The sequence below is a fragment of the Benincasa hispida genome, chromosome 1 (genome assembly GCF_027475165.1).
Source record: "Benincasa hispida cultivar pf3 chromosome 1, pf3_genome.v1.1, whole genome shotgun sequence".
In the NCBI taxonomy this organism is placed as follows: Eukaryota; Viridiplantae; Streptophyta; class Magnoliopsida; order Cucurbitales; family Cucurbitaceae; genus Benincasa; species Benincasa hispida.
Window position 1 is genome coordinate 86,641,750 of NC_143478.1, and position 26,438 is coordinate 86,668,187.

A 26,438-nucleotide genomic window follows, 5' to 3' on the forward strand; every position below is an offset into this window, starting at 1 on the left:
GCATTGAATACGTTGAATTTTACTTCCTGATCGTCGACCCTGATGGTCAATTCTCCTTTTTGCATATCGATCAGTGCTCGCCCTGTCGCGAGGAATGGGCGACCCAAAATGATAGGGATTTCTTTATCCACTTCGTAATCCAATATGACAAAGTATGTCGGGAAGATAAACTTGTCCACTTGCATGAGAACATCCTCTATCTTGCCCTCAGGAAGCTTTATCGATCTATCAGTCAACTGTATTGTGATAGTAGTTGGTCTTGCATTGCCGATATCCAGCTTCTTAAAAATTAATAGGGGCATTAGATTTATGGTTGCCCCTAAATCGCACAGCGTGTTCTCAACCGTCTTCCCTCCTATCATGCAGGGTAATGTGAAACTCCCAAGATCCTTCATTTTAGTGGGGAGATTGTTTTGGAATAGCGCGCTACATTCATATGTTAACGCAACCGTTTCATTTTCACCAATCTTTCTTTTATTGGCAAGAATGTCCTTGAGAAATTTTACATAACTCGGCATCTGCTCTAGTGCTTCTATCAAGGGAATGTTAATGTGTTGCTATCGGAGAACGTCCAGAAACCTCTGAAATTGATTGCTATCATATTTCTTCTTCAGCCTAGACGGGAAAGGTGGAAGAACCCGCCGTATTTCCTGTTCACTTAGCTGCTTGCTGAGGTCCGGTGCTTGCTGTGCTTCATTAGTTGGAGGTTACATTGATTTAGCATTCATGTCTTGAGGAGCTTCATCTTTTGTAGATGAACTTACTTCTGAACCAGTACTTTTTCCAATATTAACTGACTGGTCATCATTAACAGTCAAATCGACTAGTGTTGTTGTTGCATCTGGTGTTGTTGTTACATCTGATGACATAGGGGTTGTTGTTTTTCCACTCCTCAATGTCACTGCATGACATTGTTCTTTTCCTCGTGGCGCCTGTGCTTTTGAACTGCTATGTTTCGTACCAGGCGCTTTCTTCTTTAATTCCTTCCTAAGCTGATCTATCTACTCTTCTAATTCTTTAAGAGTGTCAGCTTGCGATTGTCTCATTGCCTTGCTCTTTTCAATATAATGTTTTAACGATGTCTCCAGAGACGAGGTGTTGCAAGAGGTATCATATAGGAATGGTTGGTCATAGGGTGGTATACCTTGGACTTAAGTTAGGCCTTAAGTTAGGCCGTTACTAAAATACATGCATGCATGTCACTTAAAACGACACTACTTTATGTTGAAATAAATGCTAAATAGACAAGAGAAGTTCAAAAGCCATTTATTAAATACAATTGTTAAAACAATAATAGGGTACCCATGATTCGTAAAGACTATTAAAAGTATAAAAAAAACAATCCTTCATAATAAGTTTCAAACAGTAAAACTAAACATTAAGGGAAAAATAAGAACCCTAAATTTCATGATGCGGAAGCGTAAAAACTAGTCCCAGTGGCACGATCACGAATTCCGCTGCGCCATCGCCGGTGCATCTCTACCCTTACCTGAAACATCAATATAAGAAAGAATGAGCATGAAATATTCAGTAAGTAGCCCCACCACTAGGGTCAGGCTAGGCATCTATGTCCTCTAGATACCCACCTATGGCACATATACACACATGAAATAGGTAAGAGACTGAGTCCTATCCTACTGTAGTGAAGTATGCCCACTACCTCTAGTGAATCCCGTAGGAAACATAAACTGGTGAATCCCGAAGGAGACACAAACTGGTGAATCCCGAAGGAAACACAAACTGGTGAATCTCGAAGGAAACACAAACTGGTGAATCCCGAAGGAAATAAAAAACTGGTGAATCTCGAAGGAAACACAAACTGGTGAATCTCGAAGGAAACACAAAACTGGTGAATCTCGAAGGAAACACAAAACTGGTGAATCCCGAAGGAAATGCAAAACTGGTGAATCTCAAAGGAAACACAAACTGGTGAATCCCGAAGGAAACACAAAACTGGTGAATCCCGAAGGAAACACAAAACTGGTGAATCCCGAAGGAAACATAAACTGGTGAGCATCTAACTAATCAGTGAGGACATTTACACAGTCTCAACATTAAAAAATCAACACCGTACGAATATATGACATACATGTAATCCTCGATACCATGGCTCTACCACATACACATAATCCTCAACAATATATTCTACAACATTCATGTATACCTTAACATCATAGTTCCACAACATACAACTATGTCTCAACATCAGTAGATCAGATACCAACATATGGAAACACATACCACCTCATACTAACAATCAAGTGCCTAGGTGTATAGTAAACAAATTAGAACTCGTGCCAGAAAATAATTTGATTCAGGTCATACTATCAATCAACATGCTAACATTTACCATAACATACACTCATCATGCTAGCATACAACTAAAGTCTGGCCCGTGGGCAGTTCCAGTGGTAAGATTACTTACCTCGAAGTCAAAATTATGTCTAAGTGACAAGCAAATTAATCTTCCTCCTAGCTTAGATGGATCTTGAATTAGGCCTAAACATAATCCAAATTGCAATTAATAAAAGAGCTTAGTTCCAATAACCAAATTAGCCAAATAATTCCCAATAATCTTACCCAAAAGCTTGTCGCAACCACAACCAAATCCTCTTGACAGCACACTTTTAACTTCAAAGCTTCTCCAAAACTTGATTTTTAAAGCCCAAACAAATATGTGTCAATAGATTGAAGCAGAACACCATTAGCCAATAAATCCAATTTAAAAAAATGGCACAATCTTACCCAAATCCACAAGTTCCGACGACTCTTACTGTTGGCAGCACAAACGACGAGATATATGGATTCGAAGCACCCTTGCATGACTGACGGTGAGCGACTTGGCCATTGGGTTGTGAATCTTCAGATCTGGGCATGAGTGACTGTGGAATCTCGAGACTCTGGGCGACGATCTGCAATCCATGGAGACCAGCGCGGATGACGAGCGATATCGTTGGGGTTCGACGATCAGAGACACAGCCGATCTCGTGAATCGAGTGGCGGCGACTACTTCGTGGCCTAGACAACTGAAGAGAGTCGAGTTGACTTAGGAGGCACTCCGCTGAACAGATGCTCGCGGTCGGAAGAGAGGGCGTGGCGTTCGTGGGTTTGGACGGAGGCGACGTGCGGTTGGGAGGAAAGAAGAAAGAAAAATTGGGGATGGTGGTGTTGCCGTGAGGTGCGAGGAAGAAGAAGGAGAAGGGTTGGTAGGGGGTTTTAACAAAAAAAATAATAATAAATGTAATAACTAAAAAGGAAGGTATAATTATAATAAATTCTTTCCGTTTCGAAAGGAAAATTAATTTTTGCCATAACTTTCACATTGAAATTCAAAATTGAATAATTTTCCCCCAAACTTAAATTCTCGCATTTATACTTGAGATCCAAAATGAATTACCAAATAATAACGTTACTGAAATTACATTATGATAAAAAAAAATGTGCGAGGTATTACAATGTCCCTCTCTGAATTGAACGCAATTCATTTAGGCCACGTGAGTTAATGCATTAACTTACGCTGATTCTTGAGAGAGAGTTCTTTGTTGGTTAGTCATTTTCTGGAAAATTGAGGTCATTGTGGTCATCTGATCGACCAGTGCGCTTATTATATCGGTTGACACATCGACACTTTCTACTCTCTCTTGCTCCAGACCTCTTACCTCAACCAGTATCAATCCACTCATCAGAATGTTGCGAGATGCGATCCAATATATTCTTTGCCTTCGTATATGACTAGTTCATCAATCCTCCTTCTGCAGAGGCCTCGGCAACTGCTTGTGTTGATTGGTCTAAGCCATTATAAAAGGTTTCCATCAAAATACTATCAAGAATCCCGATATGCAAACAACTTTTCATTAACTGTCAGAATCGCACCCAGGCGGTACTCAAGGTTTCGTACCCTTTTTGTTCAAAATTCAGAACATCCCTCTATCTCCTTGCGTTGACTGCTGGAGAAAAGAATCTGTTCATGAACCTATCAACCAACTGCTCCCAACCATTAATCTCAGTTGGCTCTAATGCTTGAGCCCACCTCTTTGCCTCATCCCGCAATGTGTATGGGAACAGATATAATTTAAGCCCTTTTTGAGTTACACCAGGCATGGAGAATACGCTGCATATGTCTACAAAATTCGTCAAATGAGCGTGTGGGTCTTCTCCTTGTAATCCTCCAAATTGACCCACATTTTGAATCATCTGTAGCATGATAGGTTTTATCTCAAAGCTTACATTCCCCTCAACCAAGGGTCTTGAAATTCCTGTTGAAAAGTTATAAAAATCTAGCACCGCATATTCCCTCATAGGGATGTTATGGTCAACAGCAAGAAAAATCGGATCTTGCACTGGCAAATTTTCCCTTTGGTCTCCTGCAGGTGCCACATTCTCATCAACCATGCTTCTTCCCAATTAATTTGGCCCTGATGAACTCTTGCGCGAATAATACACTTAATCTCTGGGTCCGTTTAGAATTACCAGATCACTCCCGCATTCATAAGCCGTTAGACTGCTCTCCGCGTTGAACAGGCAGTTTAGAGAGATCTGTCCTGCAAAATACCACAAACACACTCAAACAATAAACCGTTAACCATCCCCGGCAACGGCGCCATAAACTTGTCACAATAAAATTGCTTCCTTATTAATGATGCATGCGTTAATGGATTCAATTCATGCAATACTACTTCTAGATATGCATTATTAATGGATGCTCTTGTAGTATGTTGTGCGTTGTCACAAGTTTCCTTACGTTGGAACCAAGTATAATTCCACCTTAAGTTTCTCGGTGTGATCCGAGGTCGAACACAGGGACTGTTTGAGGTTATTGCATTATGTTTATGATACATGCGACCAGGTTTTTTCAGTTTAATAAAAGTATTTGTGTACAAGTATATAAAGTTGCGATGAAGTAAAGGAAAGCAGTAAAAATGCGATAATAAAATAAAATGCAGTAAACCTAAGTTAAGATGGCACAAGATACAGACGACATGATCTAAAATATTGAGGGCAAGGTTGGCTGTGAAGATTATACACAGATCATGTGATGCGATGGAAAGTCTTATGTATGAAGTAGGAAGAGGAAGATAACTAATATAAACATTGTATGTTCCTTAATTGCGTTAAAGTTATAAGTACGGTTCTGTTTTTTCCTTAACGTACACCTTTCAGTGATTAGTCGCGTTCCCACATGTCTGTGGTGAAACAGAAATGAACGTAATGAACGCAAGGTTGCTTCCATTCCTGGAAGTACTACTCGCTCTAGTTAACGCATTCTTCTGACCTTCTCTCGATAGATCAAAATGACATCTTCACTTCTGCTCTCACAGGTGAAGATGCCGTCTAGCATGCCTTAGCTAGATGCAATTATCTCTCTAACACAGATTAAGTACTCATTTAATTCATATTGACTACCCAGGGATTAAGAACACTTCATGAAGAAAACGATAAACGGAGGAACAAAAATAGACAGAGAAGTGGTAATGAAAACGGTCGAGACATTCAATATATCTATTTAGCGTCTGATACATGGTGTGTGAATGAAGAGATAAAGATTATGAGATACAATGATGAAAAAAGAGACAGAAACAAATACAAACAAGCGCCAACATCTCGGCACCGATTTGGATGGAGATTTGCTTGCCGGAATGGATGGATCATGTGGATGGATGAGTTTCCCTCTCAGGCTTGCTCAACCGATAGTAGGGATCTGAGTGTAGAGCTTCGTGGTGGGGATCTGGCAGATTAAAACTAAGACTCACCTCTCGACCTTGTCTCTTCTTCTTCCCGGATTTCTTCAGTTTAACACTCAGCTCAACCTCTTTCTCAATATAATAGCAGCAATTAGCCCCGTATCGAGTAACCCCTTTTTCTGTGAATTCTATGAGGTATTTATAGGTGAAGATCTTTGACTCCGGCCTTGTGGTCCCCACTTATTGTTATGGAAATTCCGAAGATGGAGGGATATTATTCCTTCTATTATGCAATCAGACCATCAAATTTGCACAACCGTTAGGCGTACACGTGGTACAATCCTCCGCATTTGCATTGCTCAGCTGCCTCTTTCGATCGAGTGTTCGCATGTGGTGTTGTTTTTATTACCGCATGTGGGTGAAAGTCAGCTCTGGATCGACTGTCGCATTGCGCCGTCATTGCGTTAATCGCCTTTTCATTGTTGATTGATGGGCGCAATGTGTTAGAGATGCGTTGGTCAGTTTGTCTTGAGCCTTAATCGCATGCGGTGACTTGGTTTCCTGTAAAATAGAGTAGAAATCTCCTCTTCTTCCATCTTAATGATGTTAGTGGGTGTAATTGTGATAATTCAGAATTATTGTATTTTTAAGCTAATTTTCATACAATTGGCGCATATCTATTCTCTTTTGGCCGCAATATCTAGATAAGGCAGTATAAATAACTTGTATTTCTACAAGTTATCAAGTTCTTATTCCAAATCACCAATGGTATGCTGGCATGGTAAATTTCCTGGTTACAAGTAAGTTCCCCTATGATATGCCTAGTTCTAGGAAGTCTAAGCTGAGAAGTGATTCGAAATATTTTGTTTCGGACCTATCATACCTTTGGAAGATTTGTTTTGACCAAATTGTTAGGAGGTGTGTCCCAGATAAGGAGTTTGAGTCAGTACTTTCGTTTTGTCATGAGATGGCATGTGGAGGGCATTTTAGCCCAAGGAGGACTACTATGAAGGTTTTGGATAGTGGATTGATTTGGAATTCTCTGTTTGCTGAGTGTTTTGCATTTTGTAAATCTTGCGAGAGATGTTAGAGGTTGGGTTCTTTTTCTAGGAGAAACGAGATACCATTTAATTCCATTCTTGTTTGTAAGATTTTTTATGTTTAGGGCATGGATTTCATGGGACCCTTTCCTCCTTCTTATGGGTACTTGTATTCCTGTTGGCAATGGAGTATGTATCGAAGTGGGTGGAGGCTATCCCCACTAGGACTAACAATGTTGTTGTTGTTTCAAGATTCTTAAGTGCTAACATCTTCTTCAGGTTTGGCATTCCTTGAGCCATAATTAGTGACCAGGGGTACACACTTTTTCAACCTGGCCATTAAGGCATTTATGAGGAAGTATAGAGTCCACCATCGAGTTGTTACTTCATATCATCCTCAAACGAATGGTCAAGTAGAAATATCTAATCGAGAGGTCAAGAGTATCCTGGAGAAAACTGTCAATCCGACAAGGAAAGATCAGAGCACACGCCTTGATGATGCTCTTTAAGCTTACAGAACTGCTTTCAAAACTCCCATTGAGATGATGTACTTCAAGCTTATCTATGGCAAGGCGTGCCATTTTTCGGTAGAGGTCGAGCAAAAAGCCTATTGGGTGATTAAGCAATGCAATATGAATCTAGCCCAAGCCGATCAAGAGAGACTTCAGAACTACAAGAATTGGAGGAATTCACCTAGAAGCCTATGAGAACTTGAGACCTATAAGGAAAAGTCAAAATTTATTCATGACAAGGGTCTTTTAAGGAAGGAATTCAAGATTGGTCAGAAAGTTCTGCTTTATAACTCACATATATTGCTTATGCCCAATAAGCTTAAGTCCAAATGGCTTGGTCCTTTTGAGATTGTTAACTTGTTTCCCTATGGTGTAGTTGAGATCAGGAGCTTGAAGATAGGGAAGGAGTTCGAGGTGAATAGGCACCGTCTTAAAATCTTCAATGAAAGGGAAGTCAACTCAGCTTGCTCGAGTTTTTTGTTGACTCTGCCCTCTATCACTTGAGCCCGCATCACAAGATGTCGAGCAAAAGACGTTAAAAGTTGCACTTCCTGGAGGAAACCAGGCGTTTAAGATTTTATTTGCTTTCTTTTTCCTTTCGTTTCGCTTCTTTTATTTTCTTTTTGATTAAGTTGAAAGAATGACTCACTACATTTACTTTTCGTCATAGAAGAATTACAATTTTGGCTACTTGGAGGAAGGCTTCTTAAATGATTATGCATATGCCCTATTCTAGGGGAGTTTTTTTCTTTTCTTTTCTTTTCTTTTGTTCCCCTTGTCCCCTCTTTTTGTCCTTAGCATGAATTATAGCTAGATATAAATTGAGGACAATGCATGACTCTTAAGTTGGGGGTGGGCGAAGCATGCTTTGGGATATTTGATTGTTGGTTGGAACTTTTGAATGTTTGCTTATTCTATTTGCCATTTCCTTTCAATGACAAATTGATGACACACTCATTGGGTTATTTGTGCTTAAAGAGGAGTAACTTTCATGATTTTGAGCTTTTTACAAAAATATTTTCATGAGATCTATGCATAATGAACCTAGGTTAATTTTTTTTTTTTAAATCCCTTAAAAGTCCTAGAAATGGATTATCCATCTCGGATCTTCATTGTCACCTTGAAAGGCTCCCTTTTAGCTTGAGAGTAACTTTTAGTTCCATAGAGCAGAATTAGACATTGAGAAAATAGTGGCCTAGTGTGCAAGAAAGAAAAAATAAAGAGAATCAAGCTAGTTGCTTTTCTATGACAATAAAAAAAACATAAAAAAAGGCATAAATTGGTGTGCCTACAAAAAATAGTGTGCGTGTGTGCATGGATAGAGGTGAAAAGAGCTGCCTTCGCATATCTAGTTAGGGTCCGCGAGAAAAGAGTGATAGGTTTTCGGCGGTTAGGTGTGAAAACTAGCCCTCTAGGTAAAACCAATACCCTCTACGTTTTTTGTGTGTGAGTTTTGGGCACTCCTGGTTAGTGTTGCTCTTTGATTAGCAATAACAGTATCTCTTGAGCTGATGATCGAGCTAGAGTAGAGGGAAGATGAGATGGGGCCAGGATAAAACTTTTCCGGGTAATTTTCGATTTATGAAAATTTTTTTGTGCCTTAGTGTTTCATTTATGCATAACCTTTATTGTAAAAGTCCTTTTTATATCAAGTCTCAATTGAGTGATTATTATGTGATTTATTATGCGACCCAAAATACTATTGAGATTTGAGATTGGATTTGATGAATGAAGCAAATATTTTCATGTCGATTTCATGATTGAGTGTTATGATCTTGCTGGGGACGATCAAAAGTTAAGTTGGGGCTGTTTGTTAGCTCTAAAAAAGAGCTAAATTTATGACCTTAACTTTACTATTTTTCTAGTAATTCTTGTGTCTATTTTTCTTATTTTTAGGAGAATTGATCCCATGGAGCAAATACGTTGCAAGGTTGAAGAATCAAGCAAAAAGGATGAAAATTCAGGAGTCAAGTGCACCCAAATGGAGTTGAGATGACAAAAGACCAATCTGCCATGTTCCAGCATTGTAACGCTCATCAATAGCCTAAGTCCAATGCTCACTCGATGCTTGAAGGAAAAAGGCTCGGTGTGGCAGGGTCGAGTTTATCATCGCCCGTAAACCCTTGCTACACAAATAATATTTATAAATTACCGAACTAACTATTTATACTAACTAGTAGTACAAGCGGCAAGTCTGGGGCCGAATCTCAAGGAAGTGCGGAAGACTAGTTCATCGAAGCTCGTTTTCAGTTAAAGAGATAAATGGGGGGGGGGTGTTGGTGTGGATTGATAAGTGAAATTGCATAAAATAGAGTGCAAGAAAAGTAAAGGTAGAAGCGCAATTAATCGAGATGTCTTAGCTTAGAGGAATGGATTCACCCAATGTAATTTAGATTTTTGAACCAATTTATGACTTAAACTTCTTGTTTATGCTTAGCCTAATTTATTGAAATCCCAACCAATGATCCTAATTGTTGGGGTTGATGCCCTAAATCTCGTAGGGTCCTATAGTTTGTAAACATTGTATGAACAAACTCTTATGTGATTAATAATATATGATATTTTTATTCACTTTTTCTATAAAATATGTGATATTTTAGTTGCATTAACCACAAACCAATAAACTAACATCCAAGGTTATCATTGTAACTTAAACATGTATGTGGAGACATATAAGTGGATCATGTTTAACTGATAACCTAAATGGTCTATAGTATATGGATAAGGTTGGGTACCTTATCCTGGTGACACTACGAGTATGGCCCGCTTTGTAGGTGTTACAAATATTGTAAAATGCTACAAATGTTCTGATCCTGAACATTCATGTATTAGACATGCAAGTAGGGATATTCTATACAAAGGAGTTTGTATAAGACCAAACCACGAAATGTTTAGTTTCAGTTTATAATACCATTCATAAGAGAGACTTTCGTTTCACCAAGATGACTATAGGTAACATGATCTTAATTCTGAGTAAGTTGTGAACTCTTACCTATGATGACGGTTATTTGATTTGTATGGGTGAGAGTGGCCAGACCACCAACTCAACAAGTCTACCATTGTAGGGATTCGTCTAATTAGGGAGCTGAGAACACAGCTACACAAGATGGAATTCACTCCTTCCCCGAAGCAGGGGTAAGTAGATAAATTGTTCCCTTAAGGGTCGATTCCGAGTCTTGAACAATGTGGCGTCACACCCTCTCCTAGCTCGAGAGGGGTTTAGTCATAGTGGGACTATGACTATTGTTCATTAAAGGGATCAATGGTACTTTGGCTCAACTGTACTTACAAGCAATTTGTGAAGGGTCACGTACTATTGATTGGTTATATCCAATGGACATAGAAATATATCTGTAGTAGTACAGCTGTCGGTCTTTAGTGGAGTGTTTGATAGTTAACAGATAGTGAATAATGTAATTAAAGAGTTTAATTAATTATTCACGTACAATTGGAGCTTCAAGCTATAGGTCCATAAGATCCCCTTGGTAGCTCAAAGGGATTTAGTTAAGAATCAGTTTTTTAGTTAATTTGAATTGTTCAAATTAATAAGAGGGAATTTAATTATATATGATATATTTAAATTGATTCAATTATATATGATATAATTTTTATAATGTATTTGATACATTATAGTTTATTTGGAGGAAATAAATATTTGAATGGGATTCAAATATACTTTCTATGAATGTGATTCATAGTTGTTAAACATATTTATATTAAATGCCATAAAATAGAGAAAAGAAACTATAGTTCATATTGTATACGATACAATATTAAAACTATAGGTTATGTGTTATATTTGATATAACATATAGTTTAATATAAATATGATATGATAAGTTAGTTATCATATTAACTTATCATATCATATTTATATTATTTTATTATTTTGAATAATAAATTCCTATTTTCTCTCTAATCACCTTAGTGGGTGGTTATCTGGTTTATGGCAAAAGGAATAAAAAAACTAGTTTATCTTCTTCCTTCTAAGACTAACGTTAAAGACTACATGATTGAAGATTTGCCTTACATAATCTTTCTGTGAGCGTTCTTCAATCTTCTTCCTCCAAACACAAACAATCCCTCCTAACCAAAATAGTCAGAGCCCACCACTCCTGGGTTCTCACCCTGAGAATACCAAAGGCTCACTGTGGTAGTATCCTCTCTATTTGGTTCGTGAAGTTCTTGAAGAAGGTCTTCAAGATTTTGCTGAGTTCGAGGTTCGTGACTGTTCGAGGGATTTACACGAAGAAAGATTCTTCAAAGGTGATATCTTTTGAATCCTTTTTTCCTTGTAAAAAACATGCTGTAATTTGTTTATGAATGCATATCTTATATATTTACTGTAAATTTAGTTTTCAATAAAAAATGGAATTTGGACGATTCACTTCTACTCAAGGATCTCCTTGTAAAACGAGTTTCTTCACTAATTATCTAATTAATCGAAATGCACAGAAAACAATCCACTTCATACAAATTAACAAATCGCATTAAGTTCTAGGGATTACACTAAGATGATTGTTTAACTCCCAACGTCTAATTAAATAATCAATATGGTTTTTCTCTAGGTTACTAGGAGCCTTTTTGCCTAACTAACCTATTGCTTCCCATGGGATTAACTTATAATTATATGTCAAATATTACAAGTTAATCACAAAGCATTAGAATCACACAACAAAATTATTGGGCATCGATCAATAACTAAAATCATGCAATTCATAAATGTAAATTCGGATTAAAACCCATAAACAAGTTTGTATACATCAATAAATCGAAATCTCACGAAATTACATCGAGTTCCTCCGAATCCCTAAACTATGAAACCAAAACCTTACCTTCCCATGGAGGATGAGATGCTATAATATGGCATTGCTCAATTAACTACTAAAGAAACACCCAAAATACAAAGTGGAAAATAAAAGAAAGGGGAAATTCGGTTGGAGACTAAAGGTGGGTGAATGAATCTGACCTAAAGCGAAGAAATGTATATATAGGGCAGCGTCGTAGCATTGCAACACTGCACAGATGAGCATTTCTGTCTTTAATTCATAGCGTTATAATGCTACATGTAGCATTGCAACGCTGCCCTGTTTTGCCCAAAGTAGATAGCTACTGCCTTATAGCATTGCGCAATGCTCGTTTAAGCATTGCAACGCTTCGTCTAGATGTGTTTTTGTCCGTTCACGTCCTTTTGAAGTCTGGTTGCTCAAATTAGCTCCTAATTGCTCCAAATTAACCTTGAATAACTCGTAATGATTGATTCTATCTCTAAGATGCTCAATACCTTTAAAATCACTAAATAAACACATTAAACATAGTAACGACCTAAAATTAAGAAGAGGAAAATAGCACACTTTTGGTGCTATCAAACACCCCTATCTTAATTCTTGATCATCCTCGAGCAAGGTAGAACCATACATTCACACAGAAAAAATATTATGATTGCTCAATTGCATAGGTCATTACTCTAGTCTCAATAGTCAGATGAGATTTGCAATAAAAAAAATGCAATCAGATTACAATCAATCAATGAAGCACATTTAAAAATGATTCTAAACTTTTCATGCATGAGTGAGTCAAAAGCCCTACTAATTAAGCTCGCAAAACCCGGAATGGTTTTATAGGGCCCTCAATTCGTTTTCCCCCTACACTGGCTCGAAGGTTCAAGAGCCAAGCTTCCTAGACTCAACTTTATAATGAACAATTAAGGAGACCAAACTTTTTATTTATTTATTTATATATTATTATTATTATTTTCATTTTATTTTTTATTTTTCATTTTATTTTACTTTACACAAAAGAGGAAACCTTATCTAGACATGTCACCTTCATTTTGGCTTGCCCACATAGGTGTCATGCAGGTCATCTAACTACGAGCAATGTCTCCTAACAAGGTGCGAAAGCTTACTCATTCCTTGGGGTACTTTAGCTCAAAGGGAAACTACGAGTGTCATAGCTGCCTCAGGTTAATCATAACCCCAAGAAAGAGGAGTAATCCCCTTAAAAAATAACATACAAACTTGCTTTCACTTTACAACACACTCTGCCTTTTACACACTTGCTTTTTACATACCATACACTTGGCTTTTACAATACATAACAAGAGTTTGGCAAAAAATTAGGCATACATTACTAGGTTGAACTTTCAGTCACTTAACACGTATCACCTAGGCCTTTCGGGGTGACAACAAAAATATAAGCTGATACAACTCTAAGCATGCAAGTCCCAATTTCACTGGACAAGGGACTTAAAGATGCATGAGAGATTAGAAGATTTTTTAAAATGAGCTAAAAATCATGATCATGCTCTTTAACATAGTTTCATGCAAACTTAATCACAAATAGGGTGCATCATCAATTACTCATCGTAACAAACCAAGTAAGAGAGCAAGCAAGCAAATTAAATACACAAACATCGTCCGAGCACAGCACTCAAGGGCCCCAACAATCACAACATACCCCACCCTCAACTTAAAATAATACATTGTCCCCAATGTATCTCTAATATAAGCCTAATAAAATAAAATACTCAAGGGAATAGAAAACCTCCCTTGATGACGTTTTCGCACATGGGATGGTGGTAAGAAGGCTGCTTTAAATTGATTTTCTTCTTCTTTAGGGCAGAGGGAAAGATCCTACAACAAGAGAAAAACAAAAGAAAAGCACTACAAAAGAAAACCTACAAAACAAAAAAGAAGTTAGCAAACTAAAAAGAAAGAAAAATAACAAAGGAAAAAGAAAAGAAAAGATAAAACTAAGGGCACATAGTAAGAAAGAAAATATTAGCTCAGTTGGAATCTGGAGAGTCTAGATCCCTTTGAAGACCACTTTGGAAACCGATGCTAGCGTAGTAGAGACGGTTCTCTTTAGCGATGAAGTTCACCATCCTTTCCATATGCCTCACCCAACGAGCAATCTCTGACTCACTCTCAGTGACTCAGTGGCCACCCTAAGCGCTTCCGTGGACATCCTTAACATCTACTCCGCGTAGGACTCCCCTACCATTGGAACATCATACTGATCCTGGGGACCAGTACGGGGAATCTCCTCTACCGCGGGAACCTGCTCATCCTCTTCGTCTTCCTCATCATCGTCTAACTGATTTACCCCACGTCCACGGAAGGTGGCAACTGAAGACCCGCAAATGGGAGCTCAACGCCCCATCCTCTCCTCGTCATCAGGAATCTCCACCCCAGACCTCCGACACAGCTCCGTGATTAAACTTGGGTGCCCTAAACTATTTGTGGTGAAATAACACCCACAACGACAGATCAAAGCCCTAATGACTCATCCAGTGTTAATGGACTTCCCCTGAACAAGAAAATACAGGAGTTTGGCCAGGTCCTTAGTGACGTTAGTGAGTTGTAGCACTGGTATCAGCCTGGAACACACGAATGCATGCCAGATCTGGCCAGAAACAGACATATCCGTACTTCCAAACCTCACTAAACTCCTCTAGACCTGGCCCACTGAACTCCAGAACCACACAAGGCTTCAATAACCTCTTCTTCTGAGAACTGCTGGGAGCAGAATCCACTGTACTCATCATTGAAGTCACGTAAACTATAGACTTCATTGATGCGAGCCAATGAAAAAGGGACCGTAATGCCTGTAACTAACGAGTAGTCCCTACCCTCGTTAATGTTAGCAAAGAATTCCCTAACAAGAGGGACAATCGCCTTGCAAGGACAACTAGCCAAAGACTCCCACCCTCTCTCCTGTATCTCAGCAATGATATGGGGGGGTAATTGGCCTCCAAGGTTAAGGCTCTCTCAGGGACAAGTTTCTTAGAAGACACTACGAAGTGGTATCTATCTAGGGCTTCTTGAGAACTAAACCTAGGATGTTCAAAAATTGGCTCAGGATTATGTCTATCCCCACTGGAACTAGGCTCCCTCCTTCCTTCTCTCCTAGGACCCATGATAAAGATTTCTAAAAAATGGTAAGTTCACAAATTTTAGTTCTTAGGAAAACTCTTACAACTTCTCTTCTCAACTCCTATCCAAACCACCCCCAAATTCTCAACAACCAACAAAAAATTCACCTGTACACAGAAAATTCCCAACAATTTCATTCATATATTCAATTTTAACACATCTAAATCTTCCAACCCATTCAAGAATAAGCAAGAAATCATGTGAAATAAAGAAATCTCCAACAATTCGACAAAGATTTGCAATAATAGACAAAGAATGAAAAACAACTTACCTTGAAGCGGAGAAATCCAAAAGACGCTAAAACTCGCTAAATCTTGAAAGTTGGAAAAAAAACCCACAAAAATAAACTCTAAATCTAGGTGAAACGTGAGGATTGGAAGGAATGAAGAGGAAAACATGTTTAAGATGAAACATGATGAAGGAAATCGAGAGAAAATGGGGAGGGAGGCTCGGGTTTGAGAGGAAAAATGAAGAGGAAGGTGAAGAGGGGTGCTATAGCATAATGTTATAATGTTGTTCTGCCGTGCAACATTGCAACGCTGTGATAGCAGCATCGCGAAGCTTTGACCTAATTTTCGATTTATTATTATTTTAAAAATCTACCCTAAAATTTAAAAGTTGAAAATAAAAATAAAAATCTAACCTAATAAAATTAAATTAAATAAAAAGAGAATAAAAATTAAGAAAGAAAAGAAGCAAAAAAATTTTAAAACCTGACTGCCTTCAAGAAGCGCAAATTTTTAACGTCAGTTGCTCGACACGACATATCCCCTATCAAGGTACAAATAAATTCTCATATTTCTCTAATCCTTTCTTGGATGAGTCAATATATCCTGGTAAGGCTATAAGACTTTTCATCTTCCAAAGAGAACTAGACAGGTTGAATTTGGGTTTTTTAGTATATGGCAAAAAAGGTAAAAGGAAAGAATCGAAAGAATCAAAAGACTCAAGTGAACCAAAAGAGTCTAAACAAATTAAAGACTCAACAGACTCGTGAGGACTAGGGGAACAAACTCGAATATATACGAAATATCAGAAGTCAGAACAGGGTGAGGTCTTTTAACCTCTAACTCTATCACCTGGATCTCATCGGATTTAGGCTCAGAATTCTCCTTAACCTCACAAATTGACAAGCATGAGGTGACGTCCTCATCATCACTGGAGTAGTAGCACTCCACAAGGAACTTGGCCTCGAAGGTACAAACTATGGACTACTCTGGAGTGCTCTCCAGTCTCTGCATGGCCTCAGTCAGTTGGGCAACAAGGGTGATCAATCCTTCAGTCGAGCTTGAAGATCCTACTGAAATGGAAGAGTACTATTAGCAAGTTCATAAATTGAAAACTTCAATGTCATACCTGGACACAAATCTCCAGGAAGTGGTTCATGCTGCTCCACCATGTCGACATGGACTACCTCATGCCTCTGGGCCTCTGGAAAGTCAAAGGAACAGTCTAGTAATGGCTCGTCCAACATCCCAATTGAAGTTGCAAGCCGAACAACATGGTCACTCAAGCTTTGCAAGTTAGTTTTAGACTCTGCCTTGGGACAAAGACTCTCCTGCTAGATGCGCTCGAACTCTTGTTGCTTACAGAGGTTGTCCTGCTCAATCTTAAAAGCTCTGTTAGCAAGCTCTATAACTAAAGCCTCTAAAGATTTACCTAACCCTGAAGACTGAGCATGAGTCAACTGGTGTGGTGCTGTGAAATCTTGGCCGCCAAAGCTCTGTTGCCATCCTGAGTATCCATGGTCAAAGGACTCCTCCTACCAAGAATGGTGAGGCTCGTAGTCCCAAGGACTATAATACTCCTCCTCGGTGAATCCATATGGTGCTGGCATCCACTGCAACCTCGGGCATGCTTGCGTGGGATGCCCCTCGAGTAGGTAACTCCTGCATACCTCTACTTGCTACAATCTTCTTTTCTGGCTAACCATGGAAGTCAATTCGGCAAGCTCATGGTGAGGACCACTTACCTCATCATCAAAATTTGCAACTTGACCTTCGGACATCCAAGATTGATTTGGAAATCCGGTCATGCTTAACTGACATAAAAAAAAAAAAAACAAATTAAAGCAAAAGAAACTTTAACTAAAAACTAACTAAGAAGAACTAATTGGCTTCCCTGGCAATGATGCCAATTTAGCAGGGTCGAGTTTATCGTCGCCCGTAAACCCTCGCTACACAAATAATATTTATAAATCACCAAACTAACTACTTATACTAATTAGTACTACAAGCGGTAAGTCCGGGGTCGAACTTCAAGAAAGCGCAGAAGATTTGTTCATCGAAGCTCATTTTCAGTTAAAGAGATAAATTGGAGGGGGGGTGGATTGATAAGTGAAATTGCATAAAATAGAGGGCAAAAAAAGTAAAGATAGAAGCGCAATTAATCGAGATGTCTTAGCTTAGAAGAATAGATTCACCCAATGTAATTTAGATCATCGAACCAATTTATGACTTAAAGTTCTTGTTTATGCTTAGCCTAATTTATTGAAATCCCAACCAATGGTCCTAATTGTTGGGGTTGATACCCTAAATCTCGTAGAGTCCTATAGTTTGTAAACATTGTATGAACAAACTCTTATGTGATTAATAATATATGATATTTTTATTCACTTTTTCTATAAAATATGTGATATTTTAGTTGTATTAACCACAAACCAATAAACTAACATCCAAGGTTATCATTGTAACTTAAACATATATGTGGAGACATATAAGACTTGCCGCTTGTAGTACTAGACAGTCCATACTAGTACTACAACCAATGGTCCTAATTATCTAATTAATCAAAATGCATAGAAAACGATCTGCTCCATACAAATTAACAAATCGCATTAAGTTCTAGGGATTACAATAAGATGAGTGTTTAACTTCCAACGTCTAATTAAACAATCAATATGAGTTTTCTGTAGGTTGCTAGGAACAGTCTTTTTTGCCTAACTAACCTATTGCTTCCAATGGGATTAACTTATAATTATATGTCAAATATTACAAGTTAATCATAAAGCATTAGAATCACACAACAAAATTATTGGGTGTCAATCAATAATTAAAATCATGCAATTCATTAATGTAAATTTGGATTAAAACCCATAGACAAGTTTGTATACATCAATAAATTGAAATCTCACGAAATTACATCGAGTTCCTCTAAATCCCTAAACTAAGAAACTAAAACCTTACCTTCCCATGGAGGATGAGAAGCTATAATCCGGCATTGCTCGATTAACTACTAAAGAAATGCTCAAAATACAAGTGGAAGAGAAAATAGAGGGAAAATTCGACTGAAGGCTGAAGGTGGGTGAATGAATCTGACCTAAAGCGAAGAAACGTATATATAGGGCAACGTCCCAACATTGCAATGTTGCACAAATGAATGTTTTTGTCTTTAATTTGTAGCTTTGCAACGCTGCCCTGTTTTGCCAAAATAGGTAGCTACTACCGTATGGCATTGCCCAACACTCGTTTAAGCATTGCAATGCTCCGTCTAGGGATGTTTTCATCCATTCACATCCTTTTGAAGCCCGGTTGCTCAAATTAGCTCCTAATTGCTCCAAATTAACCCCGAATAGCTCATAACGACTAATTCTACTTCCAAGATGCTCAATACTTGTAAAATCACTAAATAAACACATTAAACATAGTAACAACCTAGAATTAAGAAGAGAAAAATAGCACATTTTTTGTGCTATCAAGGTGTAGGGTAGTGTTGCAACGCTACTCCGAGTGTTGTATAAATGAGTGTTTTCGTCTTCAATTTGTAGATTTGCAATGCTGCCCTGTTTTGCCAAAATAGGTAGCTACTGCCGTATGGCATTGCACAACGCTCGTTTAAGCATTGCAATGCTCCGTCCAGGGATATTTTCGTCCGTTCACATCCTTTTGAAGCCCAGTTGCTCAAATTAGCTCCTAATTGCTCCAAATTAACCCCGAATAGATCATAATGACTAATTCTACCTCCAAGATGCTTAATACCTGTAAAATCACTAAATAAACACATTAAACATAGTAACGGCCTAGAATAAATAAGAGGAAAATAGCACATTTTTTGTGCTATCAGGGTGTAGGGTAGCATTGCAACGCTACTCCGAGTGTTGCACGCTCCGAAGATTGACAACACCACCGTCGCAACGCTAGCCCGACACCCTAGCTCAACGCTATAAGGTAGAATGGGTAGCGTTGCAACGCTCTCCCAAAGCCTCGTGACGCTACAGACTTTGATGGACTTCCCCCTCCGCACACGCGCAACCGAGCATCAAGTCACCATTGTGACGCTTCCTCAACACTCTGTACGATGTTGCCGCAGTGTTGCAACGCTCTTCCCCAGCATCGCGACGCTGCAACAAACTTATAAATACAACATTTAGGGTTCCGGCAGAAGGTGTGAAGAAATTTAAGAGTTTAGTTCAGTTTTAGGAGCAATTTCAGTCGAATTATTGTGTAATTTCCCTATAGTTAGCCTCGTTTCTCCATTAATCATTGTAATTCCGTTATGTTGATGCGAGGTTAGGTAAATTTTCTTGGGATTAATAGTATGATTTGATTCTTGAAGGATAGCTAGTTGATCGTTTAATTATTGTGAAACTTTTAGGAAGATTTAAATGATTTTTAATAGAATTTCTATGAATTGATCTGACAAATTAATTTATCGAAACTCTTTTTTGCAATATCATCATAGCCTATGCATATATTGATTGATTAAGTTGCACGTATTAGAATTGCATGTTTAAGGTCTAGACTTTTTCTAGTCAAACCCATGTATACCCTAATATAATATTTCCCAATTAATCATGCTATAAGATATGGCTTTTTCGGCTTGTAATATGTCTCAACAATTGAACTCTTTCGTATTGCAATTCAATTTTTATTTGTATGTTGCTAAAAAGGAAGAGTCTTAAATTGAATTAGTGCTAGTTTGGTTTATTATCAAAATTGGCTAATTGGGCTATTAGATTTTCTAATAGGTTGAGGGGTCACAAAATTAGTACAATTAACTAGTGCCTGATGATTGAAATAAAAAGTATGCATACTAATCCCAAGGTTTTTCCATCGATTGAATTTAATTCTTTTTCCACACTCATTCTTGTTTTCTTTGATTGTTTGTTAGTTGATTTACAAAACCAACCAACCCCCCCATTACTTGGAATTCTTAGATTATCCTAGCTAATCATTAGTCTCTCTATGGATTCGACCTCGATCTTACCGCTTTACTGCGTTTGTGGTATAAGCCTTGAATCGGTGAAACAAAAACTTCTTTTATTTCGGGTCCGCGACAGACATTCGAACATATATAATGAGACTATTCATTTTATGGTTCGATCTTATACAAACCCTTTTGTATATAACACCTCCAGTCACATGTCTCTACATTAATGACTAAGATCAGATCATTTGTAGAACTTTACAACAATTGTAACATCTACAAAGTGAGTCGTATTCTTAGTGTCACCAGGATAAGGTACCCAGCCTTATCCATCTACTACATACTGTTCAGGATATCACTTAAACACAATCCACCTGTATATCTCTATACACATGTTTATGCTACAAAAGATAACCTTTGATGTTTGTTTATTGGTTTTGTGGGTTAATGCTACTAAATGTCGAATAAAATACCTTATATTTTATTAAATAAATAAACTGTTTGTACATTACAATTACAAACTACAGGATCCATGAGATTTAGGGCATCAACCCCAACAATATTGCCTACAAATCATCCAAACAGATATAATATGCGAGTAATTTAGGAATGCTGAGGAATTAGGATTACTAAGTTATGTGCCCTAGAAGAATATGGGTATTTTGCGCACCCATGTAACTTCATCATCCAACTTTTATACAAACGGACATTAAATATATGGACTAGTTCTTCATGAATCGTGATTCCGAAAAGGAACTCTCCAAAATAGAACATTCTAATTCTATTAACATTAAATTGTTCAAATATGACCAACAGATCAATGGGAAATTGAAAGCAAAGGGAAGCGATGATTAACCTGCTTAGAGACTTCACGACAAAAATGTAGAGTCCACAATGATTGAGAAGAGTGAAGATACTAAGAAGATGCTTCTTACGAAAATGCAGAGTCCACAACGGTCGACAAATGAGCAAAGAACTTGAATAGATTTATAAGTTTTTAAATTTATACATCACGTATTTTCTTAAGGAAAAGGCACCATGTCGCGATCGGGTTGGGGCTTTGGAAAAGGCACCATCGGGTTGAGACATTCACTACTTCACGATGTCATAAGGTAATCATCTTAGTTTTGAATTTTATTCAATCGGGGTGCATATTTGAAATCGGGTTTGGGCTTCGAAAAAACAATCGGGTTGGTGAGTTCATTCCCAACCCAATATCATTGGGTCGTCGGGTCTCTCTTTAAATTTCTTCGTCGCTTTATTATGATAACATTGGATTCGGGATTTGAAAAAGTCGTCGAGTTGGAGATCTCATTCCAAGTGTGAGTTTATTAGAAAGGCTGAAAGTGCCATCTGACCTAAGTAAAAGGTTATAATTCATAACATAGTGGAGAGCGAGTCATAAAGGCCTGCAAGAGAAGGTAATTCGTTTTTTTTTAAAAAAAAGGTCGTGGGAAAAGGAAAGAATATTAGAAAAGAGAATTCTTCAAAGAAAAATAAAGTTTTAACTAATCTTTTATTTTCTTAAAGATGATTTTGATTTTCTAAGTTTTAGAATTTTAATAATATAATTTTTATAATTGCAACAAGCTTCCTTTTTAAAGAGTGAATAAGTCCTGGCAAAACCCTCGTCTTTGCTTCAACTTCTCCCATGGCGACTCGGCTCTTCTCTCGTTCTCTCCCTAAAACCCTAATTTTGGCTTCTATGTTCTCTCGTTCCTTTCTCACTGCCACCGGAGACGCCATCTCTGCCTCCTCTCACTCCTCTTTCTCCCTTCTGCGCCGCCTCCGTCCTCTCGCTGCTGTAGTCGCCGCTGATTTCCGCTGTCTCTCTGCAGCTCCGAGCGTGAGGGAGTTCGCTACCCGTGCCGCTTCTTCGTCTCTTAATGATCCGAATCCTAACTGGTCTAATCGCCCACCCAAGGAGACCATATTGCTTGATGGCTGTGATTTTGAACACTGGCTCGTTGTCATGGAGAATCCAGAGGAGAATCTCACGAGGGATGAGATTATAGACAGCTATATCAAAACGCTTGCCATGGTTGTCGGAAGGTGAACTCTCGTTTTCGTTGATTGTATTCTATCTCTCTCTCCCCCAACGTCTGGCTACCCTGATGATTGCATTTAATCGTGTGTCTCTTTTGGCGTTCAAGTGATTATAGTTTGGTATTTAGAACATAATGGTGAGTTCTTTCATTTTTAATGGATGCTGAAGAAACATATGCAGAGAAGAAACTAGGGTTGGGTTTGTGTTATCTACGGTAACATTTCCACATGGGATTTTTCTTAGTTTTTATCCAATGTTTGAAATATTTCTCTCGTGGTAAAATATATTCAAGTATATTTTTTATTTCAAAGTAAATGGCATGTGAGGATGTGAGATGATTAGCGGAACCGTTTGTCTCTGATGACGCCAGTATCAATTTTTTTTAAAAAAAGGTTCATTATCAGTATCGATTCTTTATCCATATTCTCTGAATTTTAAATGAGAGATGAAATTTGAGAATTCTGGATGGAATTCCGGGTCAGCACAAGTACTATTTTCTCTATACTTTCCTTCTCTAAAGAATAATTTGCAGTATATCGGCGTCTATGTGATAAATGGTATTTGTAGTCATTAGTTTTTACTGCATTTGCTCATTTGGTTTCTTGTTGTTACAGTGAGGAAGAAGCTAGGATGAAAATATACTCTGTTTCAACCAGATGCTACTTTGCATTCGGGTGTCTTGTTTCTGAAGAACTTTCTTACAAAATCAAAGGTACACTTTTGTGTCTTATTTTCTTTTGTTTCGTTATATTAGTTTGGTTATTTCTTTCTTTTGTATTGATTATATGAAGTTGTACCTTTTCCTCCTCAGAGCTACCTAAGGTTCGTTGGGTCCTTCCGGATTCATACTTGGACGTTAAGAATAAAGATTATGGAGGTAATTCCTGAATTTTTAAGTATGCAAATGAACATTTTACCTCTTTCAATTTCTATTTTACTGTTTCTATGACATCCTCACCCTTTAGTTCTAAATAGAGGTCAATAGTTCTGATTGAATATTCCTCGTCAGGAGGCAGAAATGAGTCAAAAACAAGTTTCTATGCTGAGATCTTAACTAGATTGGTTTTATTTTTCTCTCTCTCTCTCTCCCTTTTTTTCCCTTTTTTTTTCCCTTGAAGAAGGTTTTATTTCAATTTAAAGCTGCTAGAAGTTAAAATGTTCACAATATCATATGAAAGTATACATGATACATTTTTCCGAGAAAAGAAAGTAGAAATATGCCATTCTAAGTTAGTAAGTAGCTTTACTCTTTACAAAAATCAAGACTATATAGGGGATGGAATGTTAGATACTTGCTTGAAAAGTTGAAGCTCTTGATGATGGTTTAGGATCCTGACTCATTCATGTCACATTCTTAAGATGTTGGAAAGCTAAAAAATGCGTCAATGATTGTAATGCACTCCTGAGCAGACTGACAGTATAGGGGCATTTCAATGAAAGCTCTAATCTTGAAGTTTCTTGTCATCACATCAGACGAACAAAATTGGAGAGCTTGTATTACTTTCAAACAATTAGGGGTCAATTGTAAAGCCAACATCTATTTTTGTTGTAGTGTCTCCCTTACCTATTGGAGAACTGATCAAATAGTGTTGTGCTGGTACACTTAAGGTTACAGCTATTTTGCCTTTTAGTATGCAGTTGTACGGAACTGTTATCTGATTTTCTGTGTATGTTTTACCTTTTGGCAGGAGAGCCTTTTATAAATGGACAAGCTGTTCCGTATGACCCAAAGTACCATGAGGAATGGATTAGAAACAATGCTAGAGCAAATGAGAGGAATAGGCGCAATGATAGGCCTCGCAATTTTGATAGGTCAAGAAACTTTGAGAGGAGGAGGGAAAACTTGCAAAATAGAGAATTTCCAAATGCTTCACCGAATCAGCCTACTGGACCGAACATAAGTCCACCAGCTCCAAGTAGTATGCCTCCCAACAACTTTAGTCCTCCCGAAGGCAACTATCCGGGAGGACCACCACCTCCGAACAATTTTAACAGACCGCCGCCGCCGCCGCCATGCAACTTCAATGGACCATCACCACCACCGAACAATTTTAACCGACCGCCACCTCCACCACCACCGAACAATTTTAACCGACCGCCACCTCCACCAGCTCACAACTTTAACGGGCCACCACCACCACCGAACAACTTGAATGGACCACCACCACCACCACCATCGAACAACTTTAACGGACCACCACCACGCAACTATTCGCCACCATTACCAAACCCTGGGGAAGCACCACCGCACAACTATGAGGGGCCACAGCCAAACAACTATTGGGGAGCACCACAGCCAAACAGTTACGGTGGACCTTCAAACTCTGGCAAGCCATGGACACAGAATAGCTATGGAGGGATGCAACAACCTAATGCTGGTGGATGGTCTAATAGTGTGCATAACAATCAACAAGAATAGTCCTCAGCTAATCGGGGAAGTCTCAAAGTTGCGCAATTCGTTGGTTGAATTTACACTACCTCAAATCCTACTATTTGGTCACTGAGTATTCGTTCTGGTGCTATAAACGATGAGTTTAGTTTTGCTTTTTGAGTGGGCCTATGCTCAAAACCTATCAGATCTAAATTCTTGTACGAAATAAAAAATATTCATGAGATGTAATATTCATAATTTTATCTTTGTTCTAAACTTGGAATGTTATTCTCTTTTGGCCATATATTTTTTCAAGCTTGCAGCAATGCTCCTTGTATTTAGCCTTATTCAGTGAATTTTGTAATGACTAATGTTAGAGGCATTTATATATCGTATGGTCTACCATCAGATCTTAGGAGACCTTTCTTTCTTCTTCTTCTTTTTTTTTTTTTTTTAATTTATAATAATAATAATTATTTTTATTATTAAGTAAAAAAGAAAAACATTTGGAGATTCTCTTTTTGGATAAAATGAGGGACGGAAACGGTTGTTGCAACTAATGTCTAAAATATCAACGGCCGTGCCAACAGAAAAATTTGCCAATAAAATTTTTGGAATGATTTAAAAATTGAATGATAAGAATTAAATTTCAAGTCTAAGAAAATAATAAAAAATTGAATGATAAGAATTAATAGAAACTTCAGATTTTGGTATTTTGTTAATTACATTACACATAAATCTTTATGATATATATGTCAATTTTTCAGGACCTACTCTTGCTGGTTGCCAACAATCACCTGTATAAGTTTCTGTACTCCAAAGGGAGCAAGGAAAAAGAATTACTAATATTACATTATGGCCTAGTTTTTATTATTATTATTTTTTTTACTGGAACTTCCAGAAATTATCAGTAAGAAATGAAAATAGTTTTTCTAACCCTTTCTTCAAAGATTGAAAGTAATTGATTTTTCTTACATGCAGAGTTCCTAAGTGCCTCAAGAAAGACTCTCCATACGTCAAAGAAACTGAATGTAGGTAGATCAATATCTAGATTTTATGGCATAACACGGAGACGCATAGATTTGCATTATATTTTCAAATTTTGTGGATTTTTTGTTGGAATTTCCAACTAGAACCATATGGAAATTTTAAAGCCTTAAGCAAAGCACTAAGGATCAAGTGGTGGAAAAAGTATGACTACTCTCACCTAGAAGCGCCAAAGCTAAAAGATTGGTTCAAAGCCAATGTTCATCTACAAGATCTATCTCATCAAGAAGATGAATAATGTACTTTGACGAAAAATTCAATCATGAGTTCTCTCGCTGGAGTAGAATCACACGTTGATTTTATTTTAGTTCTTAGACTATGACGAAACTCAAGAAGATGCAAATTCTTTTGCATCTGTAAATAATGAAGTCGAAGATGACGAAGATGATTATGACCCCTTCGTTGATTACGACATCAATGACCCATTTTTAGACTCACAGGAAAATTAGTCTAAGAAATGATGACTAAAATGCTTATTTAAATTTAAAATTATGTAAATTATTTAAATCACTTTTGTACAAAGGTGTGTAATCAATCTGCAATTGTTGTCGTCGTTCAAAAGAACCTACATTTGAGGCAGAGATGATGGAGATAGTATGTTTTTTAAGTGAATTAACCACCCACCGGCCACAACGGTTAGCTGAAGATTGGAAAGGTC

General features: G+C 37.8%; 1 protein-coding gene across 1 annotated transcript; it reads left to right on the top strand.

Annotated features, from left to right (window-relative positions):
- Window positions 1-21,907: 21,907 nt before the first annotated feature.
- On the top strand, window positions 21,908-25,035 carry LOC120090681 (uncharacterized). Its single transcript, XM_039048403.2, has 4 exons — window positions 21,908-22,367; window positions 22,977-23,074; window positions 23,174-23,239; window positions 24,051-25,035. The coding sequence occupies exons 1-4, from the start codon at window positions 21,967-21,969 to the stop codon at window positions 24,779-24,781; spliced, it is 1,296 nt and encodes a 431-aa protein (XP_038904331.1). The 5' UTR covers window positions 21,908-21,966; the 3' UTR covers window positions 24,782-25,035.
- The last annotated feature ends 1,403 nt before the right edge of the window (window positions 25,036-26,438 follow it).